Genomic DNA, 21,571 nt, shown 5'->3' with positions numbered 1-21,571 from the left:
TAAACAGATCCATATGCGTTGCTTTTGTGATCATCACTAAAAATGTAGAGGTGCATTGTCTTTTCAGAATGCAATATTGGCTGTATGATCAGTTGGGATATTTCAGTTGGGGTATGGCCATGTGTGTTGGGGGTATAATCAGTTGGGGTATGGTTATATGTGTTCGGGGTATAATGAGTTGGGGTATGGTCAAGTGTGTTGGGGTATAATGAGTTGGTTATGTATTATCAGGTTATCATGTGTGTTTGGTGGTTGGTCACCTGTGTTGGGGTATAATCTGTTGGTCACATGTGTGGTATGGTTCAAACTGCATGAGCGATGTTTTGCTCTTAAAAGCAGGTGGTGAGTGTAAAACATACATCAATATGAACAGCACCTGAATGAATGAATGAATGAATGAATGTGCGATTTATATAGCGCCTTACCAAATTCCCAAGGCGCTTTTTACAGATTAACACAGGTACAAGTCACAGACAACCAATCACACACACACCGGCGAGAAGTGGCAGCCAATTGCGCACAGCGTACTCTCTACCGGAAGCCACAGCCCCCTGGGGGACTGAATGGGGTGCAGGAAGGGGAGAGAGGACAGACCCTAGTGGCAGAGCACCATCCAACACTGTGCATACAAGCACACACACACACGCACGCACACAGACACTACTTTTTATTGAACATAGAGACACAGACACACACTAAGGGAGAATTTTTCAGGGACTGTCAATTTACCTAACCTCCATATTTTTGGACTGTGGGAGGAAACCGGAGATCCCGGAGGAAACCCACGCAGACACAGGGAGAACATGGAAACTCCACTCAGATAGGGACTTGAACCCAAGACCCCAGTGCTGAGAGGCAAATGTGCTGACCACCAAGCCACCTGCATGAAAAACGTCACTTTCTTCTCCCAGGAGACACTTTCTCCTCTCTCACACTCCCTCTCTCTTTCTTTCTATATATAAAACAAGGAAATTAATGCAATGAAGTGACCACAAGCATACAATGGATCATTACGAGCCCTCTGTTTTAACACTGTGACAATACTGTGACAATAGTCCTTCTAGATAGAAATGCCAGATCATCAAAGGAAGCTTGAGCAACACAGATTGGTCAAAGTTTGGTTCTCCTTGGTAACAAAAGTGCCTGATGAAAACCTTAAATAATACTTCCTTAAAGAAGAGTGTGACTCACACTTCAGAACGCTACACTCAATGGAGAAAATGAAAGTGTGTAATGAATGAACACTGCTCCTTCTGTTGACCATCTTCATTCAGCTGCAATCAGAATGAGATTTTCTTTGTAAAACAGATCTACCTGGGACTGGCTGTGCCTTGTTGCTTTATCACTATGGCTTAATCCGCCACTTCTAATCGAATAATTCACTTATTTCGCAGGAAGGTTATGGGTTTCTGCCAAGATTCATCTTTCAGAATAGCAGGAATGAGACCAGTGTCCTCGTAACCTGATAAGATCCCTTAACCTGGCTGTGCTAAGGCCTTATGGGGAGATATTCCCCTATGATACCCTGGCCGTTCCTACAGCAATGCAGCACAGCCAGCAACACTCTGTCTAGACATCGGACCGGACACGGCCCGTTCTGGCAGGGATCATTACAGTCAAAGAAAACCCAGAAAGAATGAAACGACCACAAATTGCATAATGCTAATTGGTCCACAGAGTTCACTGAATACTAACAATATTAGAATTTTGGGATGAACCGTTTCTTTAAACATTCAGCTGAGAGTTAAATCTCAGTATCCCTGCAGCAATCTTCCCTACCTAAACTAAAATTTGCTCATGTTTACCTTCTTGATTCTAGATTTATTCAAAGGAAAGATTCTACAATCACAGTTCGCATCTACAATATTGCTGTGGCAATATATTCACAGTATGGCTGAATGAGTAGAGAAATATTAGTTTGAGCGGTCCTTTTTGCACTGAATTCTTTAAGGCACCTGTGCTATAACACACAGCGTCTGTATCCTGTGGCTGGGGAGGAACAAGCATTTGGCAAATTCCAGGCTAGACTGAATCAGCAGAATCTCTACGCTGACCAACCGATTCAGGGCTGAGTCACAAGACATAGAGAACATTTAACTCTATTTTATTGAATTATCAAGTATGCATATGTGCACAAACACACGTTCAATTGTGTACGTACATACATATTCCTATGCATATACTATATAGCATTTCAAAAGAGAACAAAAGAGGTTGCAGATTCATTCAAGGCATTCATCAGTAGCACTGGCGAGGGACATCTCAATCAAACTCTGATTATCTTCACACACGCAAGGAAGGACACATGCATGTAAGTAATTCAAGGGATTGTCTGATCAACAGCTTGCTCAGAAGTTTGCACTGCACGATCATGGAGGAGGAGCAGCCTTGCTTCTGGTTTGCTCTCCCGACTGAAAATGCTACTGAGTTTAGGCAGCGGACGCTTAAGCAGCATCACTTACCCTGCAGTCTCTGCATCACGTTCATGATGTCCTTGCTGGACCTTCCGAAAGGGCTGCGAGAGGCCATGGCTCCGTACTGCACCGCAGGGCTACAGCTCTGTGGGGTCTGATCTCTCAAGCAGTCAGCAAAGCGGCTGCTGCACTACTTTCTTAGAAGGGCATCCCCACTCAACCTTCCTGCAGTTTGCAGATGCTTGCTTGTTCTCTCTCTCTCACTCTCACTCTCTCTCTCTCTCTCTCTCTCTCTCTCTCTCTCTCTCTCTCTCTCTCAGTCTAGGAACTTGATTTGCTGCTGCAACGGATCCAATAAGAGGGCAGGTTTCTTTTAGGGGCCTGGCTGTGTGGATGCTTCACCGTCAAATCACAAGCCTTCTTCCTTTTACTGTCCATAGATCAAGAACGGGGGAAGTAATCTGCATACGACTTTCAATGCACAAGACAGAATGGCACAGAATACATATTAGTTGAGTAATAGGTCATATTATAGTCTGCAGCCACTGATCAAAATTGAATGATATAGATCTTTAAAATAATGCACATTATATACAAAATATACAAATGAAAAATATATGTTGTTGGCCATACAGCCAACATTAAGAATTTCATCAGTCAAATGCATGATAAATTTGTCAGTCAAAAGATCTTTCCTTTGTTTGTTTAGAAAATATCTGCTGTCCTCGTTACAAACATGAAAGAATAAAGTACTTACATAAACATACGCAAACATAACTCCAGGAATTTAATTGCCTGTGTACCATTTCATTATTACCAGCAGCAGGTTAAATCGGAGAGCTTGTTCAAATTATAGTTAAACAGCCTTCATGTGGTAAGATACTTCAGATAAAGCGAGTCAGCATTAATAATTAGGGTACTAGCTAGCTAGACTGCGCTGGAGTAGACAAACTATACTCTAAGCAACCTAACTTTCGATTTTTGGAGAAATGTCATTAGGCAATTTCGCCCCTATTTCGAAACTAATAACAATCATTAATCATTCTTTAAAAGTTTTAAGCTCGCTCCCTCGTTCGCCTGGAGAAACCTCTGTTACTTGTGTTGCCTATGGAAACGATAAAAATGGTGTTGCAAATTTGCCGTCTTTCCGTCCTTTATCGCCACCTAGCGATGAATAAATCTGACACCATCATCTATGTACAGTAAATAGATCAGTTAGAATACTGTACATTCTAACCTATCGCAGGTCTACATTCTATGCGTCAACGCTAGCATATCGCAACGTAGTAACATTTTAGGTTAAAAAAAACACTTCACAGTTTTGAAAATGTAGTCTTTCTTTTATCATCTATACATGTGTTTATGTTTTTATTGTTTTCTAGGATATATTTTACAGGAGAAAATTGTGTGACTCATAAATGTGTGTAGATTTATATAGATTTTATGTTTATTGAATATCAAAGTATGTCATTAAGACTGACTGTAAAATGTAAGTCGAAATTTCATAGAGCTCATTTATTTATGCCCTGCAATATTTTGGAAAATAAAATATCAATAAGATATTTTTAAAGATGTTGCACATAGAAAAACAATGAATTAACCTATAATATTTCTTTAGGTCCAAATGGATACAAATAAATACTGTAAGAGTTAATTCACAATACCAAGTGTTAATTCAAATAGAAAGAAAATGATTTATCCCCCAACAAGGAGCAGAAGTGGAAATAACCCGTATTGTGTGGTTTTAAATCCAGTAGTGAAAGGTTATCACATGGGCCCTCTCAGTTTCTCATGGATACTTTATGGAACATCAACAGGAATCACTGTGGTTTCACAGAGAGAAAGGCTGAGGTTTTCCAAACATGCTTCTGTTTCCAAACTCCAGGTGACAGGCTAGAATCTACTCATCTTTCACGCAGCTCAAACACAGTTCACTACAGAGAAGCTACCAGCTACTGAGAAGATGCGATTTATCACAACATTCATTACAACATGCACCAGGCATAGAGCCATTGCATTGTGTCCAATGAAACAAAGGAAATGATGCAAAAGGAAGCAGGTTTGTTCCTCTGGATTTCTGTCCCACACAGATAAGACATGGGTTGGCTAGTTTTATAAATAGAGAGCCAGGAAGCATGACAGCAAAGTTTCCGTTTTGAGGGGAGAAAGAACCCACCTCCCTGGGAGTGACTGTAGAGGGGTTCTGGAGCTCTGGACTCTCGGATCTGACCACATGTGATTTGTTTTATTATTCATATATGATATGGCTGCAAATGAAAATGATGGCATCTTGGAAATACTAAAAACATTTGATATTGGTAAGACCCTGATCATATTTAAGTACCATCCTGAAAAGATCCACTTTTAAATGCTAACTAATAAATGCAATATCTTGTATATCTTGTTGTATATCAAGTTTTTACTTCTAACAATGTTCATCAAATTAATTCATGTGCTACCATTTTTATTTCACCAGAGGAACTGACCCTGGCCTTCTGCTTATCAATGCTAGTCGGTCTTCTGATTGGAATCCTGATTTTCATCTTCCTTACATGGATGTCTAGACGGAGATCCTCAGTAAGGATTACCACACATCCAGATCAACAGGCAAGAGCAAACAGGTCAGGCAACACCCATGCTCAGCTGAGCCTCTACAGGACTAACGGCTTCAACCTCAGCAGCGATGGTGCGGACAGAGCTGCGTTGAACCTTCACAGGCAGACATCTGTCGACCCTAACGAACTGCTTGGCCGGAGCCCCAGCTTCCAAGCATCCACCTTCCGGCCACCAAAGAAGAAGGATGGTGGTGAGACAAGGGACGAGAACCAGGGAGCGCTTCTTGACAGCTCCGGCAGCACCAGCCCCACTGTGGCGGATATGAACCAGTCAGAGTCGTTTTGGTTAGGGAAGGGCAGTCTGAGAGGCTTCCTCCCCACACTGAGTCCTCCACCTGCCTATGACAGTGTCATTCATGTTTTTCAAACTCACACCTGATTCTGCCATGTGATGAGAATGTGTGGGCATTTAAGAAGGAAGTTCGATGTGCTCCATTGTTTTGTGGATGTTTGTAGCCGGTGACTGAAAAGGAGGACTATGGAATTGTGCTCAAGTGCAAAAGGGCTGTTTATACTTCCATCTTGCTACTTCCAACTTGCTGTGTAGATCTTTGACTTGTAGCCATGTGAGGAAAATGCAGCAGTCAGTATACACAATTGTAAATATTCTGTTGTGTGTAAATGTAATTTAAAAATTTAGGTTAAAATATATAAACAGTAAATTGGTGCAAAGAAATCTGTACACAAAACGCATTGGCGCATGACAGATTAAACAGTAATAAATGTATTATTACATGTACTGATGCTTATACATTTTTACACAAATTATTAAAGTAGCCTCTCTGTGGTGAACCTGAGGTTCATACCATCTGCAAATTTGCAAGTGCTCCTCAGTATATAGGACAAACAGCATGTCTGATCTATCTCTCCATGTTCCTCCGTGGGATATCTCATTAGTGTGAGAATAAGGTAAGAAAACGGGAAAATGTCTGTTCCTACCACTACAGTTTCACTGTGCACTGCAGTGATAATCCGTAAATGTACCCTCTGGATGGGGTTGCCCGTCACGTGATCTAATACTTCGTCAGAGAATAGGTTGCCTTTACGAGCACTAAAATCCTGCATTCGGCGGTTGTTTTGCGCCAAAGCGACAATAATCTGTTCTCGTCGGAGGCTTAATCCATGATGTGGACTTGGCAACCATTTAGGCGCATTGAGAGCGAGTTGGAAAAGGTGAGTTTGCCTTTAATATTTGTCGCAAATTATATATATTAGGCCATACACCTATATGAAAATACTATGTCAATACACTGTATATTGCTGATGAGGTAATAGGTAAAACCAAAAAGCAGCAAATATTTACTATGCGGTTTGAATAAAACGCCCCCAAATGAGTACAGCTAGCGACGGTACTATGAATGTATCTTAAACGCAGTCCTAGTTCATTGTCGTTATCTGGTACAGCGCATAAGGATAATCATAAGACTGCTTGGTGACGCCGTTATGAGTCGTTATATTTATTCCTGTACAGATTATATACTGCTCTGTTATTATTTATTCTAAATACACTAATACTGACCACATACCAATGGATGTAGTCTATGTAATAATTGAATATGTCAGTAAGCACAATAAAAATGAAGGGGCACATTGAGATATCATTAAAATTCAGTGATCATCGCATCCTTGTTGCCATGACGGCTGGGATGTAGTCTCATCCTTCATTTGCTCTGGTTACATACGCTCACAGTTAGTTTGCGTTACCATCCTTTGTGGTCCTCTTTTAAATCAGCGATTAAATACCCATATTGGCCGTTTTGTCATATCGAAGAGCTGATTTTACCGTGGTTGACGTGCTGTGACGTAAGAGAGGATACCGACAGGGCTCGGTTTCGTCTGTTTGGGCAGACCGTATTTCTCGCAGAATAGAGCGCGAGCACGACCGAGCCACAAACGCTTTTGTTCCAATCTCATTTCGCTCATTGTTGTTATTGTTTTGTTGTTTTCCAACAGAAAACCTGGACTGTTGAATATTGACCTCTGCTTGTATACGAAGGAAACTAAAAGGAATATGCCTTTGTTCCAAGAGATAGTATTTGGCATTTTAAAATAAAAATGAATTGTATTTTTTATGATACACACGCAGAGTAGCCTATAATGGCCCGATGACCTGTAATATTATTCAGTAACACACCCCTGCTAGTAAGACTCCTCAGGTTCTTCTACACATTTCTTCATTCAGAAACAAAATGGAAGACACATTCAAAGACGATATTCGGACTAATAATGTCCAGGGACTATGAAGAGGTGGGTTTGCTCCATGGTTCCAGTTTTCTTAAATGGCCATGTGTATATTCTGATGTGTATTATGGCTGTTTGCATGCACACACACATATGCACAAAGACACATACACACTCATTTACATAGTGAGTTCTTAGAGCATTTTCCCCCTACAACACTGCTATTCTACACTGCTAAAATAAAGGTTTAACGATAATCATTGTTGTGCTGTGCTCTAAAATGTTACGTTTTCCAACGTTTTTAGCATCATACCAGTATTTAACGACTCCTCAAAGGGTGTGTTGGTGTTAACACTCTGCAACCTGCAGCAGACAGCTGAATTCTTCTCTCTTGTGTTGGGCAGCCTGGTCATTCAGTAGGGATGTTGGCTGCGGTGGAGCATGGGCCTGTCCTCTGCAGTGACTCCAACATCCTCTGCCTCTCGTGGAAGGGCAGAGTTCCCAAGAGCGAGAAGGAGAAGGCTGTGTGTAGGAGGCGCTACTATGAGGAAGGGTGGCTGGCCACTGGGAACGCCAGGGGTGTGGTTGGCGTGACGTTCACCTCCAGTCACTGCAGGAGGGACAGGAATACCCCACAGAGGATTAACTTCAACTTAAGAGGCCACAACAGTGAGGTTTGTGTTTCTCAACATTTGCCTTTCATACAGCTACACCTTCATATTTTAAAAGGCCATGTGGTGCCTGATGTATTAGAAGACATTGATACAGCCGCTACCAGCTGTGCACTAGGCCGCATTAAAAAATTGAGTGATGAGTCCCACTGAAATGGTCGCTGGAGAGCTGCTGTGTGTGCGCAGGTTGTGCTGGTGCGATGGAACGAGCCCTTTCAGAAGCTTGCTACGTGTGACATGGAAGGGGGCATATTTGTGTGGATCCAGTATGAAGGCCGATGGTCTGTGGAGCTGGTTAATGATCGGGGGGCTCAGGTAGTGTGACACACCTGTGCAGTGGTTTAAAAATCACAATTACATGGCAATGACAGATAAAGTATAAATGTTATTGCATGTCACAAGGCAAACAATGGTCACTGCTAATCATTGCAAATTTTGGCCATTCTAGCAATTTAATCAATTGCAATGTGTTAATGTTTAATGTGTGGTCTGTCTTTTAGGTAAGTGATTTCACCTGGTCCCATGATGGCACCCAGGCTCTCATTGCCTACAGGGACGGCTTTGTTCTGGTCGGCTCTGTCAGTGGTCAGAGACACTGGTCATCTGAGATCAACCTGGAGAGTCAAATTACCTGTGGGATATGGACCCCCGATGATCAACAAGTAAGCTGTCACTGATGGCATATGACGTGTTAGGGTGGGTAAAGTTTATGCCTGAACATGATGAGTTTACTTTCTGTGTGCACGCACACATAGGTGTTGTTCGGAACAGCAGATGGTCAGGTGATCGTCATGGATTGCCATGGGCGCATGCTTGCACATGTCCTTCTGCACGAGTCAGATGGCATCGTTGGCATGTCCTGGAACTGCCCGGACTTCCTGGTGGAGGACAGCACGGAGAGTGACACGGACTCGGACGACAACATGCCGAGTCAAGGTGAGAGCTTCCCATCACTGCATGCATCACAAATCAATTGTTGTTGATCAGGATGGTTTTGCTGGTATTCTTAACCACACAGACAGGTTTGTAAAAGCTTGGTCAACTGTGTGTTTTGTGTTGATGTGCCATTCAGTTCACTGTAAAACTGTCTTTGCGTTAAAGTGCGTAATGTGAAGCCCCTGCTTACTGTGAGCTTCATATCTGGAGACATCAGCCTCATGACCAACTATGATGACCTTTCACCCCATGTTATCCACTCAGGACTAAAAGGTAAACCGCACTGACCTTTCTGTAGATGCAAGGAACATGGATATGATTTATGGCAATATCATGCAATAGTATTATAATTTCCTACCATCTTGTTTTGAATTTGGGGGATTATGAGTAAACAGCATTCTGCTTTAGCTTTAATCTAGTTGTCAGACTAGTTGTCGACCTTAATTTGCAACAGATTGCTCAATCCCACATAATCCACTGTTCTTGTCCAGATGTGGAGGTGCAGTGGTGCTCTCAGGGGGACTTGTTAGCTGTGGCTGGGATGGAGAGGCATGGACTTCCTTCTGACTCAGCTTGTGCCTCCATTATGAGAAATGCACTAGTAAAGTTCTATAATGTTCAAGGAGAACACATATACACTTTGGAAACGCCAGCCCAGGTGAGACCACAAAATGGTTCTTCTTTTCAATAGTGATGCTCAGATTTTTTACTAAAATCGAAAACACTTATTTGTAGAAAACACATGTGAAATGTGTCGCAAATAACCGGCGAACCAGTACGCCAAGACCTTGGCTCTCTTCTAATTTCAGCGGCCTATCACCACAATCTGCTGGGGCCACCGGGACTCACGGCTGTTTCTGGCGTGTGGGCCGGCGTTGTATGTAGTGCGGGTGGAGCACAGGGTGGCCAGCCTGCAGCTCCTGTGCCAGCAGGGCATAGCCAGTGCCCTGCGAGAGGAGAAAGACGTGGGCAAACTGAACATGCCCTCCCTCCTCTGTTCGTACGTTACCAGCGCATTCATCCCAACTATAAAGGTAGTTGACGTGGGATGCTGTTTAATGACTACATCGTTCTTGCTATTGTTGCGTTGTATTCACAACATGCTTTCTTATTGGATACTAGGAGTGATGTCATAAAACAAAAGGAAGTAAGGGGAGTACTCTGGGTGGTAGCCCAGGTCTCACTTTCATGTACTTGTTGACGCTTATTAAAGAATTGAATTCTACATATTTTCTCTACTATCTTGTCATGACTGTAATAGGCAGTGCATACTACAATATCTTAATTGGACACATGTACTCTACAGCTGTGCCTAATGGCTATCAATCTTTTTCAGTCAGTTGTATGGACTCAGAGGTTTACTAACTAATTACTTTTTCCTAAATTGCATATTTATATAAAGGGGCAGACGTGTGTTTGCATAAACTGTATTTACAAGTGCATTCAGAGTATGAATGTACAGTATTAAATGCATGCACTTAATGATACTGCGTACACACAGTACAGGACACGTTACAGTAAGTCTGTTGACTTCAGAGTACAATAGAGACATGAATAATGGTGCATTACAACTTACAATTGGTTGTAAAATTCACTGCAACCTATTGGCTACAGCTAGAGTATGTGAACCTAATTAAGTTATCACTCAGTGTTCATGTCAGTCATTACCCAAAACATCAGATGTTATGATGTTAAAGCAGGTAAAAAAGAAAATAATTAACACTTATGTGTCTTTCATCTACAGCCTCCAATTCCAGATCCAAACAACCTCCGTGACTTTGTCAGCTACCCCACAGCAGGGAACGAGAGGTTACACTGTACCATGAAGCGGGCGGAGGAGAATCCTGAGGCGGGAGGGCCATGCTACACCCTCTACCTTGAGCACCTGGGAGGGCTCGTCCCCATACTCAAAGGCCGCCGCATTAGCAAGCTGCGCCCAGAGTTTGTAATAATGGACCCGAAAATGGACAGCAAAACAGGTTTATGTCTGTTCTCACTCTTCTTTACTGGCATCCCTGACACATCCCTGATCTTTACAACTTCTTCAGTGTAATGGAAACTCAGCAGAATTCTTATTGCAAATATATGTTCACATCGCCCATGTGCTCTAACAATTACTCTGACTACATCCAATTTGTCCTACTAACTCCCTACATTGCCTAGCTCTGCAATATTAAGTCGCCCTGCTAACATGTAATGTCCTACATTGCCTAGCTCTGTCCTATTTAGTCTTCCTGCTAACCTGTAATGTCCTACATAGCTTTGCTCCACCTTTTAAGTCTTCCCTGCTAGTCTGTAACATCCTGCATTGCCTAGCTCCGCCCTATTTAGTTTCCCTGCTAACCTGTGACATCCTACATTGCATAGCTCTGCCCTATTTAGTCTTCCTGCTAACCTGTGACATCCTACATTTTATAGCTCCGCCCTATTATGTCTCCATGCTAACCTGTGACGTCCTACATTGCCCTGCTTCACCCTATTTAGTCTCACTGCTAACCTGTGACATCCTACACTGCATAACTCTACCCTATTTAGTCTCATTGCTAACCTGACATCCTACATTGCATAGCTCTGCCCTATTTGGTCTCCATGCTAACCTGTGACGTCCTACATTGCCTAGCTCCACCCTATTTAGTCTCCCTGCTAACCTGTAATGTCTGGTTCTGGACCCCTAGCTGTCCCAAAGTTCAGACTAATCCATCTTGGGGGGATGTTTTTCATGGCACCCACATTATGGAACCTTTTTATAGTTTCATAGATTTTGTTCTTTCTTATCTCGGCTTAAAACCTTTCCATTTGAAAATACCTTAACTGTTCGTGACACTCCAGTTGATATTACAGAAATTCCAGCTTTCTCTGTTTATATATTTCATATTTGTTCAGTCACCTTTAGTATGAGAAATGTGGTACATAAATTAAACTCATTATTAACATAATTCATATGACTGATTGTTCATACACCTACACAAACGTCATGGATGTTTATAAATTTGGCTTCTTTTTCAAAGCTAATGTGAATTTTGTCATTGAATTTCAGATGAGGTGTGTGTGAATGGTATGATGTCCTACATGACTGACAGCTGCAACTGCTCTGACTCCAGTGACATTGAGTTAAGTGATGAGTGGGTTGGAAGAAAATCACCCAAGCTTTCCAGAGGCAACAGGTCCCCTAAACTTCCCAGGTACAGCTGAGCAGTGCAGTGATCCATCCACTCATTGTCAGGAGGATGATACAGTGAAACATTATTGCAGTTCTCTCGTTTTAACATGAAAATCTCCATTTTTATCTTTCAATAGCACCAGTTATCCTTTAGATTGTGTGAATTCCATTGTTAATCGGTCAATACATGTCCCAAATTACATAATGATAAAATAATGAGCTCACAATGCTAACAGACGTTAAGTACATTTTCATTCACTATTTATTAATGACAGCATATATAACTGAATATTCAGAACTGCTGGTAAACAAAGGCAAAATCAGGTAGTAGATTGCAGAGAGGTACATAAGGTTTCCAGAGACACAAGGTGTTTAGGAGAGCAATCCTTCATCAGCTGTGGAAGCAAAGTGTTTCAGGAGATATACCGGTACATATACAGGATATTTGGCTTTCGAGTAAAATGCATAGAAGATGTAAAAAGTTCAAGCTACATTGATTTTCTATCATGAAAGTAGGGTGTTTAAGTAGAAGCATGCACTCGTGATTACCTCATCTCAGGATTTATTGAAACAAAAGCCAAACAGTGGTGGGCATATTTAGTATGACCAGATCTGAGGACACCTCAGCGGTGGGGGCATATGGGGGGGGGCATTCATTGAGGTTCTTCTGGGGTACAGAGTTTACGAGCCTCTACACACCGATTCAGCTGATTCACATCTGGAGAAAGTGTAGGCTATACCATCTGAGGTGCCCCAGTCTCCAGCAGCCGTTCCCTAATGATGCGACCTCGATGAACTGGAGCATTGCCATCCATGAAGATGAAATTAGGCCTGTTTTGTTCATGCAGAGGCACAATGACTGGATTGTTGATGTTATTCAAGTACAGTAGTATGGGCTTATCGCTGTACCATTCACTAAGTGTAGTGCAGTTCTGTATTGACTATACACACCTGCCCACACTAACACCACCTAGTCATCTGGTGACAACAGTAGCTGATGTAGTAGAGTACTCCTCTCCTTAACATCTCCAAAATATTTGGCGGCCAACATTTCTGCTCAGCGTGAATCGACTGAACAGAACTGAGGTCTACCGATCCCTTGTATAGTATAAAGACGCTGCTACCTGTGCTTGGTGGGGTGGTCAAGTACCCTTGCAGGTTGTCTAGCATGCAGACCACTCTGATGTGTCAAATGGTTTGACAAAACATTTGGGTGCCTCTTACCTCTCTGAAATGTGCCTGGAGTTGTGTGGCATTCATCATCTGGTTTCAAAGGGCTCTGTTCACAATGAAGCAGTCATCAGTGTGGGATGTAGTCAAAGGACATCCACTCCTATGCCTTTCTGTGACTTCTAGTGTCTCTGTATCTCTGTTGCAACCTGATGATGACACTCTGTGACACTCTAAGCTCAATGGCCACTTCTGTCTGAGAACATCCTGTTTGAATCCTCACAATGGTGAGGTACTGTTGATCAGTTGTTAGGTGTTGTTTTGGTCTCATGATGTCAAAATGTGAAGAGTATGATGAGGACTGTTTAAAAACCAGTTTTAATTGAATCAGGAAAGTTATTGGTTGATTCATGGATAAAACGCCTGTTGTAAATTTTGCTGTTAAGCTCTTTGTTAGAGAACACCAAATTGTGCATAGAGTACTGAAACATTGAACAGCTGGACATGTATATTCAAACATTTAGAGAAGGTGACATTAAGTTCACCTGAAAAGATTAGAGTGCATTTATGTTTCATCCTGAAATTTCATCCGAAAGCCATATATCCCTAACTTTTTGTGAGTAGTGTATGTGTATGAACATACAAGAGATACTGTACATTTGTGTGAAAATACACATTTCCTCTGCTCCTTTGTGTTTACATTTTGTTTCACCAGAATCAATATGGAATCACGAAAGTCTCCAAAACTAGCTCAAACATCACAAGAAATGTCCAGATCACCAAGATTACCAAAGAAACCTACCATAAGATCTCCAAGTCTGACCCGCAGGGAGTTTCCTATAGATGGAATAAGTGAGGTATGAGAAATGTCGTTTCTGCCCTGTTTCTGTTCTGAATTCTGTCCTTTTTTGGCAAATTTTTTTTATAAACACATAACATTTGTGTTTTGCCTTGCAGCATAGTTATCTGGCTCAAGTCACATCTAATATTTGGGGTACAAAATTTAAGATTGTAGGACTTGCTTCCTTTTTGCCTGCAAATTTGGGAGCAGGTAAGTATTAGATCAATGAAAAATGAAAATAAAAAGATATATATTTTTGTTTGCTGTGCTACACTGATTTCACTACACAGTTCACTACATCACTGATATCACTAATGTATTAAAAAATCTTGATTTTTTACAGTTATTTATAAAACCAGTTTGCTACACTTGCAACCACGTCAGATGACAATCTATCTACCAGAGGTCCGTAAAATTTCCCTGGATTTCATGAGTCTGCCAGTCTTCAATCCCAACGTGTTCAGTGAAGATGAAGATGACTTACCAGGTAAACATTTGCTGAACACATTTTCAAGTATACAGTATTAAGGCTCTGTAAATAAAAAATTCTGTGACGCTAATATGTTTTGTTTCAGTGATGGGTCCTTCAGGGGTATCAGCAGATAACCCTCCCTGCACAGTTAATATTCCTATCGCTCCCATACATAGCCCGGCTCAAGCCATGTCACCCACACAGAGCATAGGATTGGTCCAGTCCCTCTTGGCCAATCAGAATATACAGCTTGATGTCCTGACCAATCCCACGGCCACTGCAGCCGCTGCAGCGGCGGCCGCAGCCAATGTAACGGTCCCTGACCATAACACAGACAGCGTAACTGCACAGTACACCGTGCCAACGAGATACTCCAGTCCGGGGCAGGTCATCTTCAGCGGACTAGAAATGGGGAACCTGTTGAGTGGAACGCTTCCTCCACCTCCACATCACCTTCCACCTCAACCCCATCAGCAACGCCAACAGCAGCAGCAGCAGCAGCCAGAGGACCATCATCCACCATCTAAACATCAGCAGCAGAGTCAAACGCAACAGCAGCACCTGAAGTTGCAACAGCACCAACAGGTGCAACACCACCAACAGGCACTGCAGCAACACCAACAGCACATGCAGCACCAGCAGCAAATGCAAACGCAGCATCATCAACAGATCCAACAGCACATACAACAGCAGCAGCACCAACAGCAGCTACAACAACAACAACAACAACACCAACAACAACACCAACAACAGCTGCAACACCAACAACAGCTCCAACAGCAGCACCAACAGCTGCAACACCAACAACACCTGCAGCAGCAACACCAACAGCTGCAACACCAACAGCAGCTCCAACAGCAGCACCAACAACAGCTACAACAGCAGCACCAACAACAGCTGCAACAGCAGCACCAACAACAGCTCCAACAACAACACCAACAGCAGCTGCAACACCAACAGCAGCTGCAGCAGCAGCACCATCAGCTGCAGCAGCAGCAGCTGCAGCAGCACCATCAGCAGATGCAGCAGCAGCAGCTGCAGCAGCACCATCAGCACATGCAGCAGCAGCTGCAGCAGCAGGTGCAGCAGCACCAGCAGCAGGTGCAGCAGCAGCAGATCCAGCAGCAGCACCACCAGATGCAGCTGCAGCACGAGCAGATGCAGCAGCAGCAGCAGCAGCTCCGCCAGCAGATCCAGGAGATGAGGCAGCAGCAGCAGCAGCTCCAGCAGCAGCACCAGCAGATACAGCAGCAGCATCAGCAGATGCAGAGGCAGCATCAGCAGATGCAGCAGCAGCTCAAGCTGCAGATCACCCTGCCTCCTCCGCCACCTCCGCCCTCCGGATACGCTCCCATCTCCGTGCACCAGCTCCAGATGATGCCGCAGGTCCCTCACCCGGACCAGCCGCAGGACAGAGGGGAACAGACGCACGCCCCGAAAGCCCCTCCCAGGCCGCAGTCGTTCATCGAAAGCGACGCCTCCCTCGAGATTCAGATTCGTAAGATGAACCCTCCGCCCCCGTACCCGGGCACGGTGGTGTCCACAGGGGCAGGAGCCGCCGCGTCCCCCGCGGCCCCTCCGGGCCTGATCGGCGGCGGGGAGAATGCTAACACGCTGTCGGCAGACCCGTGCCTGACTAAGGACGAGTTCTCTCTTCATCCAGTGGGCATCCAGTATCCGACTCCTTTGGGCTATGAAAGGATCACAACTTTTGACAGCAGTGGAAATGTGGAGGAGGTGTGTCGTCCACGTAGACGTCTTATACGGAACCAGAATGCCTACGGCATGCAAGGAATGGGTAGCTCGGCTACATTGAAAGTCACCTCATCCGAAAACAAGAAGGTCCAGCTCCCTTACAGCTCGGCAACCCTCAGTCGCCTTTCTGTGCCTCGGTACTCTATACCAAGTGGAGATCCTCCACCATACCCCGACCCGGCTAACCAGATCAATGTCATCAGGAGTCCGACACAAAGGATCGACGGCAGCCTCATCCATGCTACTCTGCGACGTGATCGTAGAGATACATCTCTGAAGGTTCCTCAGATGGTGGACACAGCAAGGACTTTGCCAACCAAGTCCAAAGTCAACAGTGCTCTTACACTGTCTTATCAGCCCAGGATCCCTACAGCTTTGTACACCTGCACACAGTGCAGCAGCAACAGCAGCAGTACTAGTGTGAGTGTGAGTGGCGGTGGCAGCAACAGTAGTGGCATCGCAGGTGGTACGGTGGTGCGGCAGGATTTTCCCCCTGGCAAAGGGGCCCAACACAGTACCATTATTGTGCACTCCAAAAGCACCTCACCTCTAGCTTCACAGTCATCTTACAACTTGCTGAGTCCAGTTGACAATAGCAGAGACAGGACTGTGTATATAAACTCTGCCTTTACTGAAGATGAGACTCTCAGTCAACAATGCCATTTGGAAAAATCAGTGCGCCACTTAACACTTGGGGATGTCAGTTTAACTGTGAAGCGGCCACCTCCCTACCAATGGGACTCTCCTGCTTCGGACCAAATATGGATGTCCCAGGATCAAAACCTATTGACTAGCCCACCCGCACCTCACAAAGCGCCCCCACTTTTGCCTAGTCAAACACAGTACTTGGACATAACCAGACTGCCTTTCGTCCTCTCAACAAAACCTCCGTCCAGTCCCAGTACAATGACCCTGCCATCAGCTTATCAGATTTCACTTTCACCCTTCCCTCCCAATGTGGGACACAATGGACCTCAGCTTCAGTCATTGCAAAATCCTCCACCATCATGTGGGCCCACTGACATAGTAACATCGGTCCCATTTAGCCAACAGGACCCAGCTCTTGTCCTGCCCCCTGGTTATGCCAATAATCTGGCGAGTCTTGCCTGTTGCCCACTACCACCTATGTACCCTGGGGCTAGCTCATGCACCAACCTTCAGCTTCACCCAATGGCCTTACATCCTTGGGGCACTTACAGTGCATGCTCTCCCATGCAGGACCACTCAGCAACTTTACCAAGTAAGATGCATCCAGGCCTTGAGAAGCCTGTTCTTTCACCACCTCCAGCACCTCCTCCACCTCCACCCCCACCTCCTCCTCCCCCTCTACCCCCTCCACCACCTCCAGCTGAACTCATGAGCCATCAAAGCACCTCAGAGGTCTTAGCTGACTCTGGTGAGAGTTTTCAGGAACAGTCATCACTTAATGAGAGCCCAGTTCCACAAGGGGCAGACAGGTTCAGCAAAAAAAGTCGCAAGAGGCTTGACAGCAGGGCAGAAGAAGCAAACATGTCAACCATTTCGGAGAGTAAATCAAAAAAAGACGGCCGTGCACTGTCCGACTTCAACTCGCTCATCTCCAGCCCACGACTTGGAAGCAGAGAGAAGAAGAAACCTAAAGGTCAGAAGGAGCAGTTGAACAAGACCAAAAAGTTGAGTAGGACCACAAACGAGTTTCAGGACAGCTCCGAAAGCGAGCCCGAACTTTTCATTAGTGGTGATGAGCTGATGAATCAAAGCCAGAGTAGTAAGAAAGGTTGGAAGAGCAAACGTAGCTTGCGCACATCGAATGAACTGGAGGAAATAAAGTGCCGCAAGGCAAACGAAAGGGAGGACCGGGGCCTGGGAAGCCAGGGGTTTGTATATGTCATGGCCAACAAACAGCCATTGTGGAATGAAGCCACGCAAGTCTACCAGCTTGATTTTGGAGGCAGGGTGACACAGGAGTCTGCCAAAAACTTTCAGATTGAGCTGGACGGACGACAAGTAAGGCTTTGTTTAGCGTAATCTTCATTCTTAATTCATGCAATTATTACACATTAATAATTATCACAACTTTTAAAAATATTTATCTAATTTTGATTCAAAATTTTAAAGGTTTGTACTTGAGCTTTGGCTAATTTTAAATGACTAGCTTGGTAACAAAAGTGCAAGTTTTTGTTATGACATAAATTTGATCTCCTGTTGCAGGTAATGCAGTTTGGCAGAATTGATGGTAATGCATACATCCTGGATTTCCAGTATCCATTCTCAGCTGTGCAAGCATTTGCTGTCGCCTTGGCCAATGTGACTCAAAGGCTTAAATAAAAAAAGAACTGTTACAGCCATCTTGTTCAAAGACAACACAGTTAATGTTTGTGGATTGTGCATTGTAGGAAAAGGAAGTGCAATGCTCGGCGTTGCCGCAATATGGCACTGCTTGTGTTGTGTTGGGTCAAACAGGTTATAGTCAGGGCAATTTGGTTAGCCAGATACGCATTTTCTTTAGAGGCATTAAAAGGTACAGAAATGGTTGAAATAACCATGTTAAGCGCTTGTGGTCATCTTAAATAGGTGAAAAAAATCAACTATAAAGAATGCAGGGCCACTACAAAGAAAATAAGGGGCAAGTGAATGCTGAAAATACAGCTAGTACAGATCAGTTCCTAGTTATAATTTTTATTTTGTGTGTATGTGTATATGTTTCATAACATTGATATTTGGAAGGCTAAATAATGATGTGCATGCAAGACAAGTAACAATTCTGTTACCCTATTCTGATAGGATTCCCTTACTTCTGTTACCCTGTGCTGATGAGATTCCCTTAATTCTGTTACCCTATTTTGATAGGATTCCCTTACTTCTGTTACCCTGTGCTGATAGGATTCCCTTACTTCTGTTACCCTATTCTGATAGGATTCCCTTAATTCTGTTCCCCTGTGCTCATGGGATTCCCTAACTTCTCTTACCCTGTGCTAATGGGTTTCCCTAACTTCTCTTACCCTGTGCTAATGGGTTTCCCTAACTTCTCTTACCCTGTGCTAATGGGTTTCCCTAACTTCTTTTACCCTGTGCTAATGGGATTCCCTAAAGATTTCTAAGGATGTTTGCTGCAGTGCTGCAGGTTATTCAACTGTATTATGAAATTGACAGATTGTTTGCAATTGCGTACAAAGAGGAAATGCCAAGGGTGAAAATAACTTATTTAAACTGTTCTATCTACAGTATCTCACTTAAGTAAGACTTAATTGTCCTACACCAGGCATTTCTAAGATTCTGTTTTTTTGTTTTGTGCCATTACAATGAATGGGTCCACTGCCTTGATAGTTAATAGTTGTCCTAATTTGTTTTCAGTGTCTCTCATTCCATTTTTATGCATTATTAGCACACTTTGTTATGGCAACAGTTTTCTGTCCCTGTACAAATCTTGAATAGATGTATGAATATCATGAACCTGGGATGTTAATATCACATGAATCACTATAAAATGTACATTTTATCATACCTATAAATCGATAAATATCACCATATGATATAAAATGTAAACAAATCACCTTAAGTAAATATACGTTTTGAACAGTATGTTCACAATGACACTAATACAAAATGTATTGTGTTAATTTTTACAAAAAACACCTCACTGTGTAAACTGAAATACCTTATAAAGGATACCTGGGTAGTTTTAATAGAGATGATGCTCATTGTGAGCAAATCATAGTAAAACCGGCTGCTGCACTGATTGCTGGAGATTGGACACCTTTCTGGGCAGGAACAGGGGGCAGTAACGTAGAACACTACATTGGCAAAGTGATTCTTCACTGACATTTATAGTCTGGTTCCAGGTTTTTCCGTATCTGGAAAGCTGATCTTTGGTATACTGATTCTGTATCAGTCAGGAAAGAGAGTAAACATGTTTATTATTTTGATTTATTTGCCATTAAGTATGCAATTTTCCAGCTGACTCTTTATGTAATTTTATGGAACCTATTTGGTTAATTTCACATATTCCTTGTAGCTAAAAATTTGCTGAGAGTCCCTGAAGATGGTTGCTATGAGCATTCTGTTCTTGGTGTTGTATATGCTTTGATGATTTGCAAATGCAGCAATTTCTAATTCTATTATACTGGAGTATGCAGGCCCAGTCTGAATTGTGTGGAATGTAAGGCTTTTACTGTGCTGTTGCTTTAGTATTGTTATGTACAATAAACCATGATGAGCTTGTTATATTAACTCAAGGATGTTTCTCAAAAAGTAGAATGTGCGTGCAGTAGGTTAATGAGCCAACAGAACGAATCACCGGAATAAAATCAACTAGTTTGAAGACACGTTTATTGATTATGTATATTTCATTTTTGCAGTATATTTATGGCCCTTATTAAAATGCAGCTAGGATATAACTGCCACGCCTATACACCACTAGAATGCCCTACAGCTGCACCCTTTTGCTTATCACAAGACTAACAACCTTCTACACAGTAACTACTCTAGCGAACACAGTGATGTCATCACGTGGGAAAGGTCGAATGACGCAGAACGTCGATGGGTGCAGCCAGATGGGGCGGATTTAGGTAAACTCTTTAAATCATGCAGGAAAATGCATAGTGTACTTGGATCTTGTAGACAAACTCACAATCTGATATTGACAGGTTTTATAGGTGTCACAAGTATTTTCCTTTTTATGTAGGCTACATAAGCCTTTCAATAGACAAAACCACTAGCCTTTGGTATTAGTTTGGCTTGGCTGTGTGTGTGGTTCGCAAACTACGAAACAATTAATGTTGGTTTGTGCTGCGCGGTGTGTTAGATTTAGGGTTCACACACATAGTGTGGGAACCCTATTGTAATTGTTAGGGCACATGACTCAGAGGTCACAGGTCAAAGCTGGCCACAATTGTGCAATAGGGGGCGCTATAACATGGGAAAAACTGTTTCTCAGAAACCATTAGTCACATCAAGCCAAAACTTTACAGGCATCATCATGGGGTCAAGTGGTATCAAGACACACAATGATGACCTCATCACTCAAAAAACATGGCTGCCTAAGCCAATTAATTTTAATTAGAAATATAGCCGCAAGCGGCGATTGGAGGGTTCACACAACAATAGGCATTTTGGCCTCAATTAGGCAAAAAGAAGCACAAAAGGTCCTTTAGACCTAAAAGTGAAAAGAAGCTGTTTCAGTGAGAAAAATGCATAAATCAATCAATGTGCAAAAAAAGATACAACAGAGGCACTAAAGGCCCAAAAGGATCTAAATGAATTGTATTGGTAAAATTATTTAGATCACAGAACTAAATCACAATGCTGAGATCAGCTTTGTGTGTGTTTGTGTGGTATTTCATGTCAGCAGTAGTTTTCAGTCAGTTCCAGTATTTGG

General features: G+C 43.1%; 3 protein-coding genes across 4 annotated transcripts in view; 2 read left to right on the top strand and 1 right to left on the bottom strand.

The window, feature by feature from the left end:
• Positions 1 to 2,655, bottom strand: part of LOC143480059 (nesprin-1-like) — a 77,768-nt gene extending 75,113 nt beyond the window's left edge. Inside the window, exon 1 of the mRNA XM_076977495.1 lies at positions 2,463 to 2,655. Coding sequence (XP_076833610.1) covers positions 2,463 to 2,529 — 67 coding nt within the window. The 5' untranslated portion in view covers positions 2,530 to 2,655. The remainder of the gene's footprint in view (positions 1 to 2,462) is intronic.
• A 1,936-nt stretch (positions 2,656 to 4,591) lies between these two features.
• On the top strand, positions 4,592 to 5,821 carry LOC143480772 (myc target protein 1 homolog). The gene is made up of 2 exons (XM_076978605.1): positions 4,592 to 4,732; positions 4,891 to 5,821. The coding sequence occupies exons 1-2, from the start codon at positions 4,678 to 4,680 to the stop codon at positions 5,406 to 5,408; spliced, it is 573 nt and encodes a 190-aa protein (XP_076834720.1). The 5' UTR covers positions 4,592 to 4,677; the 3' UTR covers positions 5,409 to 5,821.
• Positions 5,822 to 5,855: 34 nt separating this feature from the next.
• Positions 5,856 to 20,478, top strand: LOC143480771 (tubby-related protein 4-like). Of its 2 annotated transcripts, none has more exons than XM_076978604.1 (16): positions 5,856 to 6,202; positions 7,212 to 7,276; positions 7,615 to 7,884; positions 8,068 to 8,196; positions 8,382 to 8,543; positions 8,637 to 8,817; positions 8,983 to 9,090; positions 9,309 to 9,475; positions 9,627 to 9,851; positions 10,562 to 10,796; positions 11,855 to 11,999; positions 13,863 to 14,004; positions 14,105 to 14,198; positions 14,332 to 14,475; positions 14,564 to 18,201; positions 18,406 to 20,478. In XM_076978604.1, the coding sequence occupies exons 2-16, from the start codon at positions 7,256 to 7,258 to the stop codon at positions 18,520 to 18,522; spliced, it is 5,778 nt and encodes a 1,925-aa protein (XP_076834719.1). In that variant the 5' UTR covers positions 5,856 to 6,202; positions 7,212 to 7,255; the 3' UTR covers positions 18,523 to 20,478. The 2 variants fall into 2 exon arrangements, with proteins under 2 accessions (XP_076834719.1, XP_076834718.1); XM_076978603.1 differs by having other exon boundaries at positions 6,983 to 7,276.
• Positions 20,479 to 21,571: the final 1,093 nt, after the last annotated feature.

This window comes from Brachyhypopomus gauderio, chromosome 17, assembly GCF_052324685.1.
Source record: "Brachyhypopomus gauderio isolate BG-103 chromosome 17, BGAUD_0.2, whole genome shotgun sequence".
In the NCBI taxonomy this organism is placed as follows: Eukaryota; Metazoa; Chordata; class Actinopteri; order Gymnotiformes; family Hypopomidae; genus Brachyhypopomus; species Brachyhypopomus gauderio.
Note: the sequence above shows the minus strand (reverse complement) of the source record. Positions and strands in the feature narration are given on the sequence as shown.

Excerpts from the sequence above, each read along its gene's own strand:
- LOC143480771 (XM_076978604.1), top strand. The coding sequence starts at position 7,256 with ATGTCCAGGGACTATGAAGAG. Across the intron at positions 8,197-8,381 it reads TTAATGATCGGGGGGCTCAG|GTAAGTGATTTCACCTGGTC; the intron begins GTAGTGTGACAC and ends TCTGTCTTTTAG. Across the intron at positions 8,818-8,982 it reads CGACAACATGCCGAGTCAAG|TGCGTAATGTGAAGCCCCTG; the intron begins GTGAGAGCTTCC and ends TTTGCGTTAAAG.
- LOC143480772 (XM_076978605.1), top strand. The coding sequence starts at position 4,678 with ATGGCTGCAAATGAAAATGATGGCATCTTGGAAATACTAAAAACATTT. Across the intron at positions 4,733-4,890 it reads ACTAAAAACATTTGATATTG|AGGAACTGACCCTGGCCTTC; the intron begins GTAAGACCCTGA and ends TTATTTCACCAG.